Here is a 22,107-nt window from a genome sequence, read left to right on the forward strand (position 1 = left end):
TCTTTCCTTTCTCTCTCGACTTTCTCTCTTTCGTGTCACTTTCTCTCTCGCTCTGTCTTCTTGTTCTGTTTCCCTGCCCCTGCTACAGTTTGTCTCTCCCTGTCTCCTCTCTCCGTCCCTCCCTGTCTCCCCCTCTGTGTGATTACCTATCTGAACATTGTTCACATCAGCGGCCGAGGTGGCAGTTCTCGCTGGCACAGTTTCCGCCCAGGGGTTACTCAGTGGCCAAAAAAGTTTAGTTAAGTTAAGCGAAGCTCTGTAATTTCCTGTTGATAAGTCGATTGGGGAACATGTCCAGTTCTTTTTTCTGGACATGGTAAAACAACACGTTTTCAAGCCACTAAGTTTGAATTCCAAACTAACATTTGGAGAAAATAGAATCATTGGTCGGGGTACCATATAGTGGAGCAATTCGAGAAAAAGAGGAGTAGAAAAGAAAAAACACTGGATATTCCGTTAAATAATTCGTTTTCCTCTCCACAATGCGCTGCCTTTCAAGGGGCAGAAAGGAAGATTTCCATCTGCTCACGGTGCAGTAAACGCCCCCTTTTCAGCAAAATAAACAAAGATTAACAGTGAAGCCCCAAGTCTGTAATTATTTACACCCTCCATGTGTGCACTGCGTGCAGTGCATTGTTTCCTGAAGTCGCACCGCATCGCAGAACAGCAGTAATAACATTTCATTACACTGCGTGAGAATTACACGTTGCCACACATTAAAAAAAAAAAAAAAACATCACTCCACAACCGTTATTTATTGAATATTCCTTTATTTTTAGTTCCCTGAATAACCAACTGGAGGTTTATGACACTGACAGGTATTTTCTGTAGCCATTTTCCAGAACAGAGAGATATACAAGACGTGACACAAAAAGTTTCAACTTCAGAAAATGTCTTTTTTTTAAATTTCAGGGTAGTCAGGGTGAACTTCGGGCAGGAAGACCCTAACATTTTTTATTAAATGCATTATTTAACTCTTTTCCGTTTTGTGTTCTCTCCCTCCCCCTTAGGAAATATAGATTAAAAAAATAAGTCTGGGAGAAAGCAGTGAGATAATGGCAGACCGTTATTAATGATAATTTATTCATATTGCACATCGGTACATGGAGATATGGCGTTAATACTGCATTGCATTGGTTTCCGTCTGTCTCTGGCAGTCTAAAATGTGAGGGCCCAGCCGCTTAGCTGTACTCGTAATCGGAGGAGTCCTCTTCAGAGACATACCTGCCAGCGTGGTGTCTCTTGTAAGTGTCGGTGCAGTTCTCTTCCACGGGGGGCGTGCCGTGCTGTCTCCCCTTGGACTTCCGCTCCTCCATTTTGATTGTGTCGTACAGTCCCTTGGGCCCTTCCTCGAGAAGGATGTGGCTCTCGGAGTGGGAGGGCTTCATTTGGCACACGCTCTTCAGGAAGAGCAGGGCAGGGGCGTAGAGAACGTTTACTAGGCCCATGCCAAGATTGAGCTGCACAAAGCCCATGGTGTGCACAATCTGGCTGGCCACTATGGGCCCCAGGGCGTAGGCCACGCAGTAGGAGATGTCCGCAATGGCGTAGACACTGCCATAGACGGACACGTGGCGGAGGTCCACCAGAAGGGCTAATGTGGGCAACAGGGCGGTGTCCACCAGGGCGATCCCGAAGCAGATGCCACAAAGGGGGACCATGAGTTGGCCAAAGTTCCGGCAGGCCGGCACAGTGCAAGAACTGGCTCCGATGATGACCATGCCTAGGGCCCCGTAGAACCATTGGTACTGGGGGTACCTGGAGGCCAGCTTCACAGTGATGTAGACGCCCAAGACGTGTGGGAAGAAGGCTGGCAGCCAGCAGAGGCCCATCTCCCACTCCGAGGCACCCATGGTGGTCTTCATCCAGTTGGAGATAGTGGGCTCCAGGAAAGCCAAGGGGATGTTGCAGGTGGTGAGAGCTCCGGCCACCACAGCGATGTAGGGGTCAAATATGAGTCTGTAGATAGGAGTGCCAACTGGCATGTTGACCCTAGTCCTGCTGGAGAAGGGTTTGATGACACAGAGCAAGAGCAACCCATCCATGAGAGAGATGGATGCCAGTACAAGGAAGGGCATCTTTTTGCCCACAAACTCATAGAGGATGCCACCAAAAGGGGGTGCCACCAGACTCCCAAAAGAGATGAAGGCCAACGCGATGCCCAGGGCTTGGCTCCTCTCCCCCTCCTCCGTGTACTTGTCAGCGATCATGGCAATGCCCGAGGTGTCGGCGAAGGCAGAGCCCAAGCCCTGCAGGCTCCTGGCCATGAAAAGGGTGGCATAGTTCTCGGCAAAGGCAAATATTACAGTGGAGAGGAACATGACCATGAGTCCAATGAAGAGGGGGATGTCATACCCCACCCTGTCAATGAAAGTGCCACTCAGAGGGTTCACCAGCAGCTGCAGGATGGCCTTGGAGGCAAAGAGCACCCCTATTTTCATGTCCTCATTCTCAGGAGGATACCTGGGCCTCAGTATGGACTTGGTGGCATTCGAGGCACTGGTATTGGCTTCCTTGAAGGCTGCGTCCACCTCCCCTGAGCGCAGGGAAGCAACGTAGTCAGGGATGATGGGCACAATGACCATGAAGAGCATGTTGTCCAGGAAGAGCGCCACACACACGATGAACAGGATGAGCCGGCGGTGGTGGTGGACCTCTTTCATGGCACTGCCAATCCTTTTGGTCTTCTCACCCATTGCGTCGGAGAGCTTCTCGACTGCTGACCGTGCTGTCCCTTCTTTGGGGGGCTCTGGGGCCACAGCCACACTTTCAGGTTCTGCATCCATGGCTGCTTTCTTCACGAGCTCTGGTCCTCAAACAAACACACCGCACCCTCCACTTTCTGGTAGAGCCTCTGTGGTGCCTTCACTCCACGTGCAGCCGACCAGGAATTGACCGTTACCAGCCGGGCATGGGCTGCACTTCCTGGGAACCCTGGGGATGACACAGAAGGGATAAGAAGATATGTAAGACATGTCACTGGCTGCAAACCAAAGAGTTCTGAATTGATACAATCGTCTTTCATGAGAGCCCCTGCAACCAACACCCGGCCTTGGTACCTTTCTGTCACCTCTCCTTCACTCAGCACATGGACATGAGGCAGGCAGTGAAGCTGAACTACAGAAAATCCTGACCCACTCACTGACTGACTTACACACCATTCACACATCCACCCACTCAACAACTCACTCACTCTCTTAGTAGCTTATGCACTTACTGTACAACCACACTCCCTCACTCCCTCATTCACCTACTCAACAACTCATTTGGTCGCTCATACATTTACTCACTATAGAACCATACTCATTCATTTAGCCATTCACCCACTCACTCAACTCAGTCTCCTGATTGGGAACCGATGCACTTACTATACACCCACTCTCTCACTCACTCACTCATCAATTCAGTCATTCACCCACTACTCAACAACTCACCTTTTCAATTGGTCACTCATGTTCTTACTATACAACCATATTTACTCACTCAGTATACAACCCTGTCACTAACTCATTTACTCAATCATGTACCTACCCACTTAATAAAGCAGACTCTCAGATTCACTGACCAGCTCACTCACTTACTTACTCACTTATTTGCCCGGTCTCACTCATTCCTTAAACAAATATCCATACTGACTCATATATTTAATAATCCACCCACTCAATAACCCACTCACCTACACAAAATACTCTCTCTCACTGAACCATTGACTCACCTACACAACCAACCTTTCTAATCACTCAGTAGTCAACTCAATCACTCACCCATTTACTTGCCAACTCGCTTACATACTCACGTACTTTCTAATCTACCACTCACTCACCCATCCCTGACTCACTTTCCAAGACATTCTCTCCTAGGTATGCTCACTGGCTCACCTACCACTCACTCAGTCACACATTCTTTCGGTCATCACACTCTTACATATGTACTGTAAAATAGGGATTAAAACAGTTGCAACGATTTTAATTAAGATCGTATTGCTGGTTCATCCCACAGATGCCGCAACCATGTTTCACACTAGGGCACGCCGCACCCGTCTGGTCCACACCGCTCCCCTATCGGTTCTCCCGTGAGAGTCACGCCCGGCTGTCAACCCGCTCAAAATCCGTGTGCGTTAAAATGGGTGGCGCGAGCGTGACTTCACATGGTCTATATTTGGGGTCTTTATTTTGCGATCGGTGGTGGTTGGGGAAAGGTTTGGGAGGGAGTCATACATGGAAGAATGATTGGGCGGTGCTGGGCTGCCCGCTTGCCAGAGGGGTTCTTCATAGCTCACGGTTTCTGGTTCCAGCGTGGAAGAAACACTTCAACTTTAGACGGAGGCAGTTTCCGCATCGCTTGAAGCCCTGGTAGAATGTGTGCGTGCCTGCGCGCGCTTATCTGTATGCGCGTTTTATAAGCTAAACTAATATGTGCCGATATATATGCAACTCAGGACTGTGACGCCTATACAAGACGTCTGTCAATCTATATGTATGTGCCAAATATGCACTCGCACAAATATACATTCAGGGGAACTACACAGACAAACACACCTATACATAAATATAAGGGGTTGGAGTTATACGCACACACTTACATACAGATAAGCCGAAAAAATATGCACTCATACACATCCATACAGCGTACACAATATACATACGCGTATCCACATGTAAGTATATGCTCTTCACAGTTCTGCTATTGTTGAATTCGTGTATTTATGTGACTTCTAACATGCCAACTTTGGGACAGTGCTGAGAGCCTGGTGACAGACAGAGACTATGGATTCACTAAACAAGGTGTACACCTCCGGTAACACGAGTGCACCAAAGACCGGCACTGCCTGGCGCTGGGGCAGTGCGAGTCGGGCTCATTGTGTAGGGTCGGAACAGAGTCCGATGCCCATTTGGGGCTGAGCCCTGGGACGTTTTCTAGTGTCGAAGGCATGCACAGATGCTCACACTATGCAAGTTGGCAAACATGAACACGCGAGCCAGGCATAATAGCATTCACTATTGCATTCGATCACTTTTATTGAGTGCTTTCTGAAATAAAGCGCAAGATAACAACACGATGACATGACGTAACACTACACAACATATACAGAGGTATTTGTTAAACACATTTATTCACATGTAGACATCTTGCATCTGTTCACACGGCTACGTACATATGCATATATATAAAAGGGCTTGACCTGGTATTCAGATGACGTTAAATGCTACCAGCCATATATTCAGCTAGTGCAACGCCCTCGCCCCATTCCCGCCCCACCCTACACCACCTTGCCTTCAGCCCAAGGGAATTAGAGCGAATTTGACTGAAGCTGGATCCGCGAAGGGAGCTGTCCCTGTGTGAAGGTGCTGAAAGCAGGCACCCGAAGTCTAACTTATGAGTATCCTCCACTGATGAGGTCCGGGGGCTACCTGCACCCCTTGGAGGTCCCAGACCGAGCCCCCAGAGAGGCTGCCACACTACTCCAGAAGGGGGCTTACCTCACTCGCTTCCGCGCGCAGTTCCTTCTCGGGCTCCAGCCAGCGCTCGTGCCATGGAGATGGGAGCACAGATCGGGCAGGGCCGTGCCACCGCACACACAGTTCCCCTGGGGCCGCTTAGATCCCCCTCGCCGTGCGGCTGCTCACGCCCTGCCCCGGCTGCACCATCGCAGGCTGCGCACTCACCCCGAGCCTTGCCTGCACCGGCCGCTCTGACACCACTCCGGCTCGCATGCTGCTTGACTTTTATGAATCTGCCCCTTTTTTCCATCCCAAGGCTGTGACGCACAGTTACCTCCAGCCCCCAAGTGGTTACTTTGCCAGCTGCGTCTGTGTATGCTAATTTAACACATGGAGGAACCCCAGCCAATTGCCAAGAAGTGGGGGCGCGCCCCTCCCTCACCCACTGGTACTCATCGGCAGGGGCGTTTCCTGTCTGCTTCCAGATGACTTCACAGTCTGCTGCTGCCCGGCCAGGGGTTCAACAGCACGCTTGGGACTGAACAGAAAATGATTTTTCAACGCTTATTTTAGGACGGCTTTCGTGTCAAAACCGTAAGATACACAGAGAAACGTTTTTTTCTTGCCTCACCTAGGTGTGCGCTGGTTTCTCAATTGATTGTTGCGTGATTCATGAGTAATATTCAACTTCTGAGGGCCCCTTTCCTGCTTTTGGAATAAAAAGTGCATACTTTTATTATGGACAGTTCCAACTCCCGTGTTAGACCAGTCACAGCGAGCTCATCTCAGGCATCAGACTGTTACTCGCGTTGTGGCCGCGCCTGAAATGTTAAGTAAATTTGAAAAAGATAATGGAACGTGAGTAAATCTGTTTCCTATGCCTGTAGGGCTGACTGGGGAAACCATAAGAAGCCCTATAAAAAATCACTCTACAATGCCCTTCATCTCCTCAAGCAATCTATTTCCGCCCATTCATTTTGTCTCTCTCCCTCCTTCTTTCCTCTCTCTCTTCTCCCTCTCTGATGGTTTTCTCTCAACCTACCCCTCCCTCCTTCCTTCTCTTTCCCTCGCTCCCTTCATGTCCTCAAGCAATCTATTTCAGTCCATTCATTCTCTCTCTCTTCCGTTCCTCTCTCTTCTCCCTCTCTGATGGTGTTCTCTCCTCCCGCCTTCTCTTTCTCTCTCTCTTGAAGCCTCACAGTGTTTACCAGGGAGCTGAGGTAGGTGGCAGAGGCACCAGGAGTTGCACTGACTTTCAAAACTGACCTCACTGGGGACATGCAAGGTGGAATAAAATGCCTGTACCCCTGCATGCCTGTAAATACAGGGGGGCATATTCACAAGGAACTATCTCCGATTTATCTCCACCTTAACGCAACAAAAGTGGAGATAAATTTAACCCCCCCTTCACAAGCAGGTGCAAACTGCAGACATTGCCAGTATTCCAGCGATAACTGCTCCAAAATCTAACACCACGGCGGACACCACCAACTAACTCTAATGAGATGCAGAGTAGGCGTTCCTGTGCAAAAACACACGAAAAAACAACACCACTTTCACAACAAACTGACAGAACTGCGAAGCGAACCAAAAACAGACGATAAGCCGCGGTGGCCTGTCTCACCGTCTCACCGTCTTTACACCTGTCTCAAGCAGGTGTAAAGACGGACGCCTACCTGCAGTAGGCAACGGAGCCCAGAACACACCAAACCCGAAGCACAAACAACGCCTTGGAGCTACTCATCATGCAGCTTGGAGCCCCAACAGGGCCACAACACCCACCGTCACCACCCCCAGGATCGCCACCACCCCTAGGACTCGGACTCGCCCCCCCCTGGACCACCACAGAGGCAGCGTTGAGTAAGAAAGTGGACCTACCGAAAATGCACCACTTTCACAGACCCAACGCCCGCGGAAGTAATTGCTCACTACAGGCTCAAAAGGACAACCATTCTCCGCATCATGACCCACATCGCCCACAGGCTGACGGTCCCAACACAGTGGAGAACCAACATCCCACCTCAGACAAAGCTGCTGGTTGTGCTGCACCAGTTGGCCTCTGGGACATTCCATACCAACCAATAACTGCCAGAGTCAGAGGAGTCTCACAGCCATCCCTATCAAAGTTCATCACACCTGTCCTGGATGCCATCCTCAGCTTCATACCTCAGTACCTTCACTTCCCCAACACTTTACAGGAACAGCTGGAGACAAAGCAAGGCTTCTACGCAATAGCCGGATTCCTGGCCGTGTTGGGGGCATTTGACTGCACACATGTTCCACTTGTGCCCCCTGCGGATACTGCACACCACTACTGCAACAGAAAGCACGCGTATTCCATCAATGTGCAGGCAATAGTGGACCACCGGGGACTCTTCACCAATGTCGTCGCCAACTACCCAGGCAGTGTGCACGATTCCTTCATCTTCTGACAGTCCATCATCAACCAGCGCTTCCAGGATGGCACATATAGAATGGGACTGCTCGTTGGTAAGTACCAAATCAACACACCACACATCCCACAGCCACCAACGCATAAAGCACATCTGGTGGGGATGCACATGTGACAAAGCCACATTCGACATGTCAGACTACACGACCACCTAACAGACACAACTACACCACTCCATGGCCATCCTGGGCTACCCCTTCACCCAATACAGACATTTCATGGCACCACAGCCACACAACGACTGGACGTGTGGAGATGCAAAATGCAGCCATGACACATGTGAGGCACTACTCTGCCCTCATGACCCTGCCCCATTCTCCCTCAGGTCAGCGTACCATGGCGGTGGGCCCGAGTCGGCTGTTGTGCATCCGGGGCCACTGGCCCTGTGCGACTAGAGTCATCCCCCCTTGTAGTTCTGACATTGCATGTCTGAGTGCCTGATGACTGTTGGTGTAGTTGCCAGCACCAGCTACTCCCTGAGGGCTGGCTTACACTCACCCCACACACAGCCAGCACAGGCGTCACTGAATTGATGAGCATGCATCACATCCTGCCAAACCAAGTATAGACTCTTTTTTCCCCGCACTGTCATAGGCGATCAAGGATATGCACTCTGCCCTGGGATGATGACACCCCTCTGGGACCCGAACACACTCGCCCAGAGGCAGTATAATGCAGCTCACATATACACCAGGGGCATAGTTGAACGCACATTTGGCGTTTTGAAGTCACGTTTCCGGTGCCTGGACTGCACAGGTGGGAAGCTCCTGTACAGCCCGGACGTCGTGTGCAAGATGATCATTGCATGTTGCGTGTTGCACAGCATCTGTGTTCGCACCAGGGCCCATGGATCCCAGTTCCAGAGGTACCGGACGATGATGATGGGGCTGGTGGCCCACATCCCACTGCAGCTGAGGCAGGAATGGCCCGTAGGAACTACATCACTGACACCTACTTCTCATGAGCACGTCACATTGTGTCCGTCTGTGGCAATCGTGGGATAGTAGTAGATGTCCAATTGCACTGCATGTGTGAATAAAACATATTTGCAGGTTACAGGTTGGAATTGTGCATTGTCATGTTACGTATCCCTGGGGTTACAGATGTGATTTGCCTGGTTGTGAACATTTGCCGATCCAATTGTGTCCTGTGTTCAGTTGTGGAGGGGTTGCTGTTTGTACCGGATGTTGCCAATGTCAGGGTGCACTTCTGCTTATGTGCGTATGCTGTACGGTGGATGCGTCGCTCCTGTGGATCTGATTTGTCTGCCACTGGTCTCTTACATGCGGTGTGCCTGTCAGTTCTGTCCTTCCACGGTGCTTGGATGTTGTGGTGTGCATGTTGTGCTCTGCAGTTGGCCAGGGTGCATCCGTGGTACTCTGCTTTTGCTGTATTTTGTTCAGTGGCATTTTCCGTATGCTGTTCTTGTGCTTGTTCCCACACTGCGCGTGAGTATTGCTGCCCTCGCGCTGCTTATCCCTGCTTTTCTCATCACGGAAGGGCTCATCGCAGGTTTTCTGGTGTTGTGGTTTGTGTTTTTATCTCCGTCGGGGTGGTCGTATCGCGGACATTGTCCGTGTTTTCTGCAGACTATCACATGGTACCACCGTGTTGTGAATTCCACGTTGACACAGGGTTATTTTCCGCGATGGGCTGTGATATTGAAAGTTGCGTTACGCTACTCTTGCGGTAGTTATCACACGTTCTTGTGAATATGCCCCAGTGAGTGTTAATACTATTTGGTGAACAAGAAGCATTGGGTAGCGTTAGCTTCATGGAAAGTTTTCATCTCTCTTTTGCCCCTCGACATACCACATTTGCAAAGTTCAATATTTTTTCCCATGTTGCTACCCCTAAATTTGTGGCCCCTATCAACAGAGACTGAGCTGTGCCCCTCTGATGCAGTACGCAATCTTGGAGTCACCTTTCATGATAAACATTCCTTAGAGAAGCATGTTACTAAAGTGGCCGGTGTTTGTTGAAAGCTGTTTCCTGTAATTCCAGCACACGCAAAGTCCCTAATTGTGCATAGCATTACACTATTGAAACACCAGTTCTCACCCAAGGCCAACCATCCTTTGAAGACCAGGGAAGATATGTACAACAAAATGTCGGAGTGCGGGGCTACGCCAAAATAGGCAACGCCGCGCACTGACATTTTTAAAATGCAGGGATCCACCATATTTACAAAAATACAGTGCACCCCTGTGTTTCCCCCAGTGCTGGTGCTAATAAAGATGCCTAGCGCCAGCGCAGGCACCCTGGCGCCATGTTGCATATAAACAATCTTGAAAAGCGATTTGCTCTTTCTATATGTGGCGCAGAATGCAGCACACATGGAAAGAGCAAAAAGTGAGGAGAAATGAATAATTTCTCCATGTATCGTCAGTCTAAGACCAGGTATTCACTGGTATTAGTTTTTGGGGCTGCCCCAGCCTTGTAAATATGAGGCAGTGTCAACAAGCAATGGGTGTTGTGGCGGACGGCCCACCGCAACATCCATTGCACGCCCCTTGCACGCTAAGTGAAGCATGAAAAGGGGCCTTATTTATAAAATAAGGAGAAGGGGATATCGCCACCAGAACGTCGCTAGAAGTGACGTTCTGGGGCGATACCCCCTTGTAAATATGCCCCCAGATGTCAAAGTTTTCAATCTAAAAGAGAACTTGGTACTGCAACATCCACTTGCTTTTCTACTCTCCAGTACAGCAGACCTTTAAAAATAAAAAAAATATAGAAGCAGCCTTTCACCCACACTCACTACACTGCCTATACATATATAAACAGACACACACAGACACACACACATCGCCACTGCAACAGCCATGTCCTGGCACATTTCCCAGGTGTACTGAGCGGCTCTCGCATACACTGCCAAACACTCGCAGCCTAAAATAGGCGCTGACTTGTTTTCACAGCCAGAAGCAGGCACACTTTGCCTTCACAGCCATTGAGTCGTCCCTTACACATATTGACTGCTTTTCACCTCTGCTTATGCTCAGCTACTGCCCATCAAAGCTATTGTTAAACAATAACATAATTTGGCACAGCCCTTTAAAGCGGCTCATTGGCTCTCAAAACATGTGACCGTTGTCTATAGCACTGACCAAATCAGCTGACTCCTGCTTCCACCAACTGCTTCTCACAGGTGCTGACTGAACTGATACTGCCTATGTGACAGTACTAACCTCGTTTGAAGTGAATATAACCCCCCTCAATTCCTGTCACAGCTTCAGAATGACTCTCACAGGCATTGACTGGTGCATATTGCCTGTCACAGAAACTGACAGTCAGTCACTGCATCACACTGGCATCAAATTAATAAATATTGGCACTCACAGCATGTGTGTGTAAGGACCTTCATTGACTCTAGGTACTTGCACATGCAGCGATTGCCTCTCACAGTCAATCACTGACTTTCCATACACTGCCTCTCCGGAACTACGCATGGTGTTTAACATCAACCATCCTTGAAGCTACTGCCTTCCTCTCACAGGCTTTTTAATGTCATTAGATGGGCACTACAGCCTCTTATTAAGCAAGGTCATGACCTACAGCCAGTCAGCCACTGACTGTCACATTAATTGCTCCTCCTTTGTCCTCACAGCCTCTGATAAGAGTAGCAGCTACTGAAAGGCTGTCACGGGCATCAATGGTCACTCTCAGCGTCCCTACAGCACAGCAACCACTCACTGACTCTCACAGAATGACTGAGGGGAAATAGCTACTCCAGACCACTGTGTACTAATATTGAGAACGAGTGCCACTCACAGCCCCCTACAGCCACTGGGACCTTCTGGAAAAGTGACCGACATGCATTGCCTGACACCTATACTAATGACGTCTCAGTACCTCTGACAAGCTCCAACTGCCCGGTAAATTGGTCTCACTGTTACAGGCAGCCCTTGAAGAGTGAAAGCTCTCTGACTTTACTGGCTGCAGTCTGTCCTCGGTTTCTCCATGCAGGAAGCAGGTGGCACCAGTGGGAGATGTGGGTGGCACCTGTAGAAGAAGTGACAGGTATCCCTTCAGATAAAAAGTGAGGGATCTCTACGTACTTCCCCCCCTTTTTTTTTTACAATTTAATTACTGTGCATGAAGTATGCCGAGGTGGTGGGTGAGGGGGGATGTGAGAGGAAAATGGGCCTCTCCAGCGAGCAGTATCAGCAGGCAGATGACCTGAGATGCAAGGAGCATCCATCAAAGTGGCACAGGTTGGTTGCTGTTACATTAATTTAATTTTCCGTCTATGAGATTTTATTTGGGTAGCTGGAAGACTACAGGGGGTTTGATAATGTGGTTGCTGAATCAGGATTTTGCAAAGTTACTTCTTTTTGGTGAGCAAGATGAAGAGTTTAGAGGGAGGAGTAAACCATAAGATTTAAAACTTTTGTAATAACTTTCTTAACTTGTATCTAAGCCATTATGGGCCAGACGTACGGCTGAAAATCAAGCCATTTGCGACCGCTAAAAAGGGTTGTAGTATGTACCAACCCTATTTTGAAAGCTGGTAACCTAATAACTACTCGCAAAATAGTGTTTGCAAGTCACTATTAGGAAGGGGCGCGTCAAGGGCGTCCCTTCCGATTTGAAAGTCGAACTGGTATGTTTAATTAATTCGGTAGCAATGGAAATGCTAGTCGCACATCTATTTCCCTGTTGCCTGAACCATTTTCGGTGCCCATCGGGATAGAAAATACATCCCACTACCAAGGATGTGACCAACAACAAGACCCGGAAAGGGGGCACTTGTTGTCGCTAAACGTATTCTAACTAGGTACTACCCTGGCACTCTAATGTTATTAGTCACAGTATCTATAAACGTAATGAGAGATATGACATGATTACATAGTGTTACAACAAGAAGTCTTGACTGTCCCTCAAAAAGTGAAGGGTAATACACTTTCTTTGATGAATCAGAGAAAGCAGTAATGTCCCGCAATCACTCGCTAGCTCATTTATTATCCTTATACATAACCCCAATGGTAAGGAACCAAAAGCAGGAAGATAACCCAAAATAGTGCTGCATGCCAGTAGTGAAAGAGTAAATATTAGTCATGGTGATATACCCACATACTGGTGGTGGCATTTAGAATTGCCGAGCACTTTTTCTGGCTACTGGGATTTATCAGCCACAGGCATGGACTGTTCTTTTTCATTGTTACTTTTAGGTGTCTGTCCTAGACTACAGAACCCAGGAAATAGAAAAGCCTAGGGTCATTACGCCCGTTCGTCAGACTCCGATACTCCTGGGCTAGAAAATATTCGTACCTGTTTGAACAACTATGTCACATGAAAGGTAATGATTTACTGACTCTCCATGTTTTGATACTTTGCTCTGACAATAAGTGATAATACATGCCTTGGCTTCTGAGCGCTGTTCGATAGGTGGTCATATATCCATATCATGACATTGCTCCCCGTAGACAGATCTTTCTCATGTGGGATAGTCCCCTGGGATGTGTTAAGTATAGACACAACGTGCTCCTTTTATGTTTACTTTTTGCGTGTCTGTTATAGACCACGGAATGGCGATATCGAGTTAACAGAAAACGCTATCGGCGCTTATTGTCATTCGTCAGAGGAACATACCTTGGGACTAGGAAATCATTGTAAACGTTTTTACAATTCAACTATTTTCAAAGGTAACGCCAACAGAGGTTGGATTCACCTACTGTCTATCTAGGACATTTGGATTGGATTTTGCACGATGAAACATGACTGTTGCACTTTTCTATTCTTAATGATAGATCTTCATTCTTTTTTCGTATCACTATGACTAATATTTACTCTTTCACTACTGGCATGCAGCACTATTTTACGTTATCTTCCTGCTTTTGGTTCCTTACCATTGGGGTTATGTATAAGGATAATAAATGAGCTAGCGAGTGATTGCGGGACATTACTGCTTTCTCTGATTCATCAAAAAAAGTGTATTACTCTTCACTTTTTGGGGGACAGTCAAGACTTCTTGTTGTAACACTATGTAATCATGTCATATCTCTCATTACGTTTATAGATACTGTGACTAATAACATTAGAGTGCCGGGGTAGTACCTAGTTAGAATACGTTTAGCGACAACAAGTGCCCCCTTTCCCGGTCTTGTTGTTGGTCACATCCTTGGTAGTGGGATGTATTTTCTATCCCGATGGGCACCGAAAATGGTACAGGAAACAGGGAAATAGATGTGCGACTAGCATTTCCATTGCTACCGAATTAATATTTGTGTAAAACTTTTGTGGAAGTCTGCACTCTTTTCTTTGCATCGCGTACTACTTTTATCACAGTCCCCCATTAACAAGTTGCATCTTAAAATATGGCAACCTTTGACGATGAAAGAGATAGAATTTTTTTGGAACTTTTTTCTGGTGAAAGAACTACCAATCCTAAACAGAAGGTATCTAATGAGCAGGAAGGCCTTAAATCTAAATTTGTCAAGCTAGAAAGACTAAAGAAACAAGAGTTATCTAGGTGGTGGGATGCCACCACCTTAAAACGTTATTTAGACATCAGATAAATTCCCAGAGGTCTACGAGTTATAATTTTTCCCTCATTTGAGGACTTGGACCCGGACCTTCTAAATGAATGGGAAGAACTTATCACCTCTTCCTCGTACAAAATGATGGATGTTCTCATCCGACATGCTGACCGTAAGCGGAACAAACGTTTGACTGACATAGCAGCATTAGAATTGGAAATTAAAAATTTGAACCTACCAGAGCCCACTGAAAAAAACTATCAGATATTAAAAGAGATTCTTAATGGTCACCAACAATACATCAAAGAAAAAAAGATGAGAAAATGTAAACGAGACGAGACTGATTACAAAAATGGCAGAGTTTTTACATTCGCAAAGAAATTCGATGAAGAAAGAACCAAATATGCCAATAAAAACGCAGCAGCCACAAATATACCTAACATGCCTTCTTCTAGTGGGTCGGACATCTCCAGCATTTGCAGTGAGACTAGTCACACAACAGAACCAGAGCCTACTACTTTGGGTACCAACCCTGATCCCACCACATCTTCCTCTTTTTTAGAAGAGTTGAATCGTTACCGCAAGGGAACACGGAACACATACAATCGGGACGCCTCAAAAAAACAAGAAGGGGCGGGAGGCGGAAACGCAGGGAGAGAGGGGGCCACAAACACCAGATTCTCGGCCCGCAATGCAAAGAATTGATGCAGATCACTTCCATAGAGTTAACTACGGAGGCTGCGGCGGCAGAATCTCCGGATCATGTACAAATTGTTATCTTATCTCACTGCATGCTAACCAAATGTGATGAAACGGTACTCACGAAAGGACTAAGCTTTTGTCCGACGAGTAAACCTGATTTTGTGAATATTCATGTGGACCGTTACAAATTTATTAGAAAGGTCAAACTTAAAAAATATTTCGAGGAGAATCGGACTCCTTTGAGCTGTACGAACCCAGTGACTACACTGTGCAATAAAACAATTGGTGAGATTGCAAATGTTCATTTATTGTCTTCCTTGAATGATGACTCTATTTCAATGTCGGATGTATTAGTAGATCTGGGCATAGAAATGAATTTGAATATTGACAGTGGGCTTATGTTAAATTGCAATTCGTTCCACAGTTACCATCAGACAATATGATCGATGCCTTCTATAGAGCAGTGACAACAGATCTACATGCTCTGGAAGACAAATTAAGGGGTGTACACAAACATTATAGGTACAATCTGACCAAATCAGAACACTTGTCCCTTAAAAAACTATCGGCTAACACAGAGATAATAGTGAAAGAAGCAGACAAGGGTTGTAATATTGTTCTGATGCAACAGGACAACTACGACAAGGAAATCATGAGACAGCTTTCAGATAAACAAGCGTACATTAAATTGTCATCAAATCCACTGAAAGCAATCAATACCTTGATTGAATCTAAACTTATGACATGGCAGGGACAGGGTCTTATCACCGATGGAGAGGCTAGATACCTCTTCAACCCTACACCCAAAGCTCCTTGCTTTTACACACTTCCCAAAGTACACAAGCTCTCAATGTTTCCCCCGGGCAGACCAATAGTATCAGGTTTAGGCTCCCCCACAGAACACATATCTGAATACATTGACTTCTTTCTGCAACCCTTTGTCCTAAACCTTCCATCTTACCTTAGGGACACTGGGGATCTGCTTAACAAACTGGAGGACATCAAATGGATGCCAGACATGTCTTTTGCTACCCTAGATGTGTGTGCATTATAGACGAGCATTCCCTGGGAAGAAGGCTTACAGGCCTTGAAGGATACTCTCTACCAGAGAGATGCCACACCTTTTGGTCACACAACTATGATTTTGGAGATGACTAAACTAGTCTTAGAAAACAATGTGTTTCTGCACAAAGGGGAATGGTACCAACAAGCAATGGGAGTGGCCATGGGGTGTACATTTTCACCATCTATAGCTAACATATATATGGGCATGTTTGAAAAACAACATCTTTGGACGAATGGCCCACCAGATCTCACCACACACATAATGTATTGGGGACGATACATTGATGATATCTTTATTATTTGGACGGGGAGTCAATCGCAATTCATTTCTCTAACAGAACACTTGAACAACAACAATTTCAACTTAAAATTCACTTCCAACTTTAATACCACACACATTGCATTTTTAGATATCACAATGTATGCAAAAGAAAACAAAATCATGTCCAAGCTCTATAGAAAGGAAACGGCATGCAATTCAATTCTACATGCCAATAGTGCACACCCCTTGGCACAAATCAATGCCATTCCTCTCGGTGAAATGTTTCGCCTACGCAGGAATTGCAGTGAGGAAGAGGTCTTCACACAGGAACTACATTATCTACAGGAACGCTTCAAACATAGGGGCTATTCCTCAGAGGTTTTAGAAACTGCGAAGAAGCGAGTCCTACGCACACCCAGACACACACTCTTAAAAAAGAGTGAAAATGTGGAGAATAAGAATCTTAAGAACACGAAGGAAATAGGTTTCATTACAGACTTTCATGTAGAAAGCAAGGCAATTTACAAGATCATGTCCAAGCATTGGCATCTCCTATTACTAGACAAATCTTTGGAACAACACATAACTACCAAACCAAAGATTTTACATAGGAGGAACAAAACCTTGAGGGACATACTGTGTAAGAGTTATCTCCCACCAAACCCCATGACGCTTTCCTGGTTACCACCAAAACCCAAAGGATTCTACAAATGCACACATTGCAATATGTGCCCCTTGGCGAAAAACGGTATTAAGGAATTTAGCTACAACACCTCCACCGTACATACAATTAAGGACTTTATGAATTGTGATTCCAAATATACAGTCTATTGTGTACAATGTTCATGTAATCTAATTTACATTGGTAGCACTATTAGTGCCCTCAAAGAGAGAATCCAGGAACACATTAGGGCCATCCGCAAAAACGACCATAGTTACCCATTAGCAGTACATTTCAATACTTCTCATCTGGGAAGTTCCCTTCTAAATGTCAAATTTCATAGGATAACTCAGGCATACAATCACCCCAGAGGGAGGGATCGGACATCTGCCCTCAGAAAATTAGAGGCGCAATGGATTATTCGCCTGCGGGCCGCAGAACAGGGTATCAATTTTGATAGGGAGTTACAAGTTTTCCTAAAAGATTAAATGCTGTACTATGGTTGTTGCAACTGTAACTGCGTACACATGTGTCATAGGTATTAAAAAGTTATATGATGTATGGTACTTCTGACCCTCACAGTTTTTCCCTCATCTCCTGTCTCATCTCTCTCAAGGCTAATATGCACTCTCTCTCTGACTATACTTACACTTTTTCATGGAGAAATATTGCCTTTCTAGGATATGATTACTACAACATAATCGAATCACAGTGTGTCCAAAACATACTTTCTTGTGATAAAAATTCAGTATATGCTTTATTATATTTGGTGCGCTAAACAGCCCACCACCTCCATCCGCTTACAGTAAGCTCAGATCATTGCAGCCGGAATTGGGAATAGTATGCGTGTGCCCCAATGGTGCTATTTACCCTACTCCAATATGGCGGCTGTGTTTGTGCTCACATTAAACGTAGTCCTATCTTCCATGTCTAACACAGGAAGTTCGCCTAGGCACGGAGTCCTTCTACTCTGTCTGATTCTGCACTAAATAAAGGTTGCAGCACTCTTTGGAGACCGCTCTGATGGACGACGCTCACATAACTCGCTAAAACCTTTTGGATTTGGAAGTAAGTGAACTTTTGAGGGTCGGCGGACTTCTTCGGTAACGTGACAATAACTGATTGATTTCTGCTCTCACTACAACGCCGCCATAACTTTTGGGTGTGTGATACTATTTTATTTATACAGGCACCTACCACAGTGCTTACCGTTAGAACTATCTGCCACTGGGCCAAGTTAAGTATGTCATTGTGTCAGACTCTCATGTTCCCCTGTATGACTGTACGGTTTTTGAAAAATTACGACTGCAATCAGTGAGGTTAGAACCTCTAATGCAGACTCTGAGCACTCTATACAGTGAGACTACCTTGCTTTCTACTTCTTTTCTGCTGGACTTGCATGTCCAGACCTTTGGGAATTTTTGGTATACCGTTTTCTTGTAGGAAGAACATGTAGGTGAATGCCAGTGTTTATTCCTTATCTGGCTACTTAAATTTACTGAGAAAGAAGTAGCGATTGACTGGGGCTGTTCGGATGGCTGGCTACTACCTCTAAACATTGGAAAGTAAGTTTTACTATTGAGGAATGGACAGTTAGACAATTTGGGGGAATGGCGATAAATTGGCCCCCTTCTCATTACGTCAAAAAACTTTTCTGGATCTACCGTCCCAGAAATTTTATTATGGTTTACGATGGGAAACTAACCATGGGAATAAGCGTGAGCTCAAGACGCTATTGTGCGAGATTCTCTAGCAGCGATTTCCTGATTTTTCTTTGGATAAATACATCTTTGATTAATGGGTTGGATGTTTCGATCGATTTGGAAGGCTCAGTGCTAGCATATTACATTTCTGTTTCAGACAACCGGTTTCAAGGGCCTTTAAAACATCGTCGAATGTTCCACAGTAACAGCTCCTATTGACTGCATTAGGCATTTGATGCTGGATTACAGCAGCCATAAGTAAGTTGCCTCACACATCTATACTTTGCGAAATGAGCTTTGACTAGAGGTTGTGGTCTCATGTATTCTTGGCACAACCTCCTATACCCACATACTGGTGGTGGCATTTAGAATTGCCGAGCACTTGTTCTGGCTACTGAGATTTATCAGCCACAGGCATGGACTGTTCTTTTTCATTGTTACTTTCAGGTGTCTGTCCTAGACTACAGAACCCAGGAAATAGAAAAGCCTAGGGTCATTACTCCCGTTCGTCAGACTCCGATACTCCTGGGCTAGAAAATATTCGTACCTGTTTCAACAACTATTTCACATGAAAGGTAATGATTTACTGACTCTCCATGTTTTGATACTTTGCTCTGACAATAAGTGATAATACATGCCTTGGCTTCTGAGCGCTGTTCGATAGGTGGTCATATATCCATATCATGACATTGCTCCCCGTAGACTGATCTTTCTCATGTGGGATAGTCCCCTGGGACGTGTTAAGTATAGACACAACTTGCTCCTTTTATGTTTACTTTTGCGTGTCTGTTATAGACCACGGAATGGCGATATCGAGTTAACAGAAAACGCTATCGGCGCTTATTGTCATTCGTCAGAGGAACATACCTTGGGACTAGGAAATCATTGTAAACGTTTTTACAATTCAACTATTTTCAAAGGTAACGCCAACAGAGGTTGGATTCACCTACTGTCTATCTAGGACATTTGGATTGGATTTTGCACGATGAAACATGACTGTTGCACTTTTCTATTCTTAATGATAGATCTTCATTCTTTTTTTGTATCACCATGACTAATATTTACTCTTTCACTACTGGCATGCAGCACTATTTTGGGTTATCTTCCTGCTTTTGGTTTCTTACCATTGGGGTTATGTATAAGGATAATAAATGAGCTAGCGAGTGATTGCAGGACATTACTGCTTTCTCTGATTCATCAAAAAAAGTGTATTACTCTTCACTTTTTGGGGGACAGTCAAGACTTCTTGTTGTAACACTATGTAATCATGTCATATCTCTCATTACGTTTATAGATACTGTGACTAATAACATTAGAGTGCCGAGGTAGTACTTAGTTAGAATACGTTTTGCGACAACGAGTGCCCCCTTTCCCGGTCTTGTTGTTGGTCACATCCTTGGTAGTGGGATGTATTTTATATCCCGATGGGCACCGAAAATGGTACAGCCAACAGGGAAATAGATGTGCGACCAGCATTTCCATTGCTACCAAATTAATATTTGTGTAAAACTTTTGTGGAAGTCTGCACTCTTTTCTTTGCATCGCGTACTACTTTAATCACAGTCCCCCATTAACAAGTTGCATTTTAAAATATGGCAACCTTTGACGATGAAGGAGATAGAATTTTTTTGGAACTTTTTTCTGGTGAAAGAACTACCAATCCTAAACAGAAGGTAACTAATGAGCAGGAAGGCCTTAAATCTAAATTTGTCAAGCTAGAAAGACTAAAGAAACAAGAGTTATCTAGGTGGTGGGATGCCACCACCTTAAAACGTTATTTAGACATCAGACAAATTCCCAGAGGTCTACGAGTTATAATTGTTCCCTCATTTGAGGACTTGGACCCGGACCTTCTAAATGAATGGGAAGAACTTATCACCTCTTCCTCGTACAAAATGATGGATGTTCTCATCCGACATGCTGACCGTAAGCGGAACAAACGTTTGACTGACATAGCAGCATTAGAATTGGAAATTAAAAATTTGAACCTACCAGAGCCCACTGAAAAAAACTATCAGATATTAAAAGAGATTCTTAATGGTCACCAACAATACATCAAAGAAAAAAAGATGAGAAAATTTAAACGAGACGAGACTGATTACAAAAATGGCAGAGTTTTTACATTCGCGAAGAAATTTGATGAAGAAAGAACCAAATATGCCAATAAAAACGCAACAGCCACAAATATACCAAACATGCCTTCTACTAGTGGGTCGGACATCTCCAGCATTTGCAGTGAGACTAGTCACACAACAGAACCAGAGCCTACTACTTTGGGTACCAACCCTGATCCCACCACATCTTCCTCTTTTTTAGAAGAGTTGAATCGTTACCGCAAGGGAACACGGAACACATACAATCGGGACGCCTCAAAAAAACAAGAAGGGGTGGGAGGCGGAAACGCAGGGAGAGAGGGGGCCACAAACACCAGATTCTCGGCCCGCAATGCAAAGAATTGATGCAGATCACTTCCACAGAGTCAACTACGGAGGCTGCGGCAGCAGAATCTCCTGATCATGTACAAATTGTTAACTTATCTCACTGCATGCTAACCAAATGTGATGAAACGGTACTCACGAAAGGACTAATCTTTTGTCCGACGAGTAAACCTGATTTTGTGAAAATTCATGTGGACCGTTACAAATTTATTAGAAGGGTCAAACTTAAAAAATATTTCGAGGAGAATCGGACTCCTTTGAGCTGTACGAACCCAGTCACTCCACCGTGCAATAAAACATTTGGTGAGATTGCAAATGTTCATTTATTGTCTTCCTTGAATGATGACTCTATTTCAATGTCGGATGTATTAGTAGATCTGGGCATAGAAATGAATTTGAATATTGACAGTGGGCTTAAGGTTAAATCGCAATTCGTTCCACAGTTACCATCAGACAATATGATCGATGCCTTCTATAGAGCAGTGACAAAAGATCTACATGCTCTGGAAGACAAATTAAGGGGTGCACACAAACATTATAGGTACAATCTGACCAAATCAGAACACTTGTCCCTTAAAAAACTATCGGCTAACACAGAGATAATAGTGAAAGAAGCAGACAAGGGTGGTAATATTGTTCTGATGCAACAGGACAACTACGACAAGGAAATCATGAGACAGCTTTCAGATAAACAAGCATACATTAAATTGTCATCAAATCCACTGAAAGCAATCAATACCTTGATTGAATCTAAACTTATGACATGGCAGGGACAGGGTCTTATCACCGATGGAGAGGCTAGATACCTCTTCAACCCTACACCAAAAGCTCCTTGCTTTTACACACTTCCCAAAGTACACAAGCTCTCAATGTTTCCCCCGGGCAGACCAATAGTATCAGGTTT

The 22,107-nt window shown here is 45.5% G+C and overlaps 1 protein-coding gene across 1 annotated transcript; it reads right to left on the reverse strand.

Annotated features, from left to right (window-relative positions):
* Nucleotides 1–750: 750 nt before the first annotated feature.
* SLC18A3 (solute carrier family 18 member A3) lies at nucleotides 751–5,716 on the reverse strand. The gene is made up of 2 exons (XM_085608467.1): nucleotides 5,481–5,716; nucleotides 751–2,934 (listed from the first exon to the last, which is right to left on the reverse strand). The coding sequence occupies exon 2, from the start codon at nucleotides 2,784–2,786 to the stop codon at nucleotides 1,182–1,184; it is 1,605 nt and encodes a 534-aa protein (XP_085464593.1). The 5' UTR covers nucleotides 2,787–2,934; nucleotides 5,481–5,716; the 3' UTR covers nucleotides 751–1,181.
* Nucleotides 5,717–22,107: the final 16,391 nt, after the last annotated feature.

This window comes from Triturus cristatus, chromosome 1_2, assembly GCF_964204655.1.
Source record: "Triturus cristatus chromosome 1_2, aTriCri1.1, whole genome shotgun sequence".
Taxonomy (NCBI): Eukaryota; Metazoa; Chordata; class Amphibia; order Caudata; family Salamandridae; genus Triturus; species Triturus cristatus.

Coding starts and splice junctions, on each gene's coding strand:
- SLC18A3 (XM_085608467.1), bottom strand. CDS start 2,786: ATGGATGCAGAACCTGAAAGTGTGGCTGTGGCCCCAGAGCCCCCCAAA.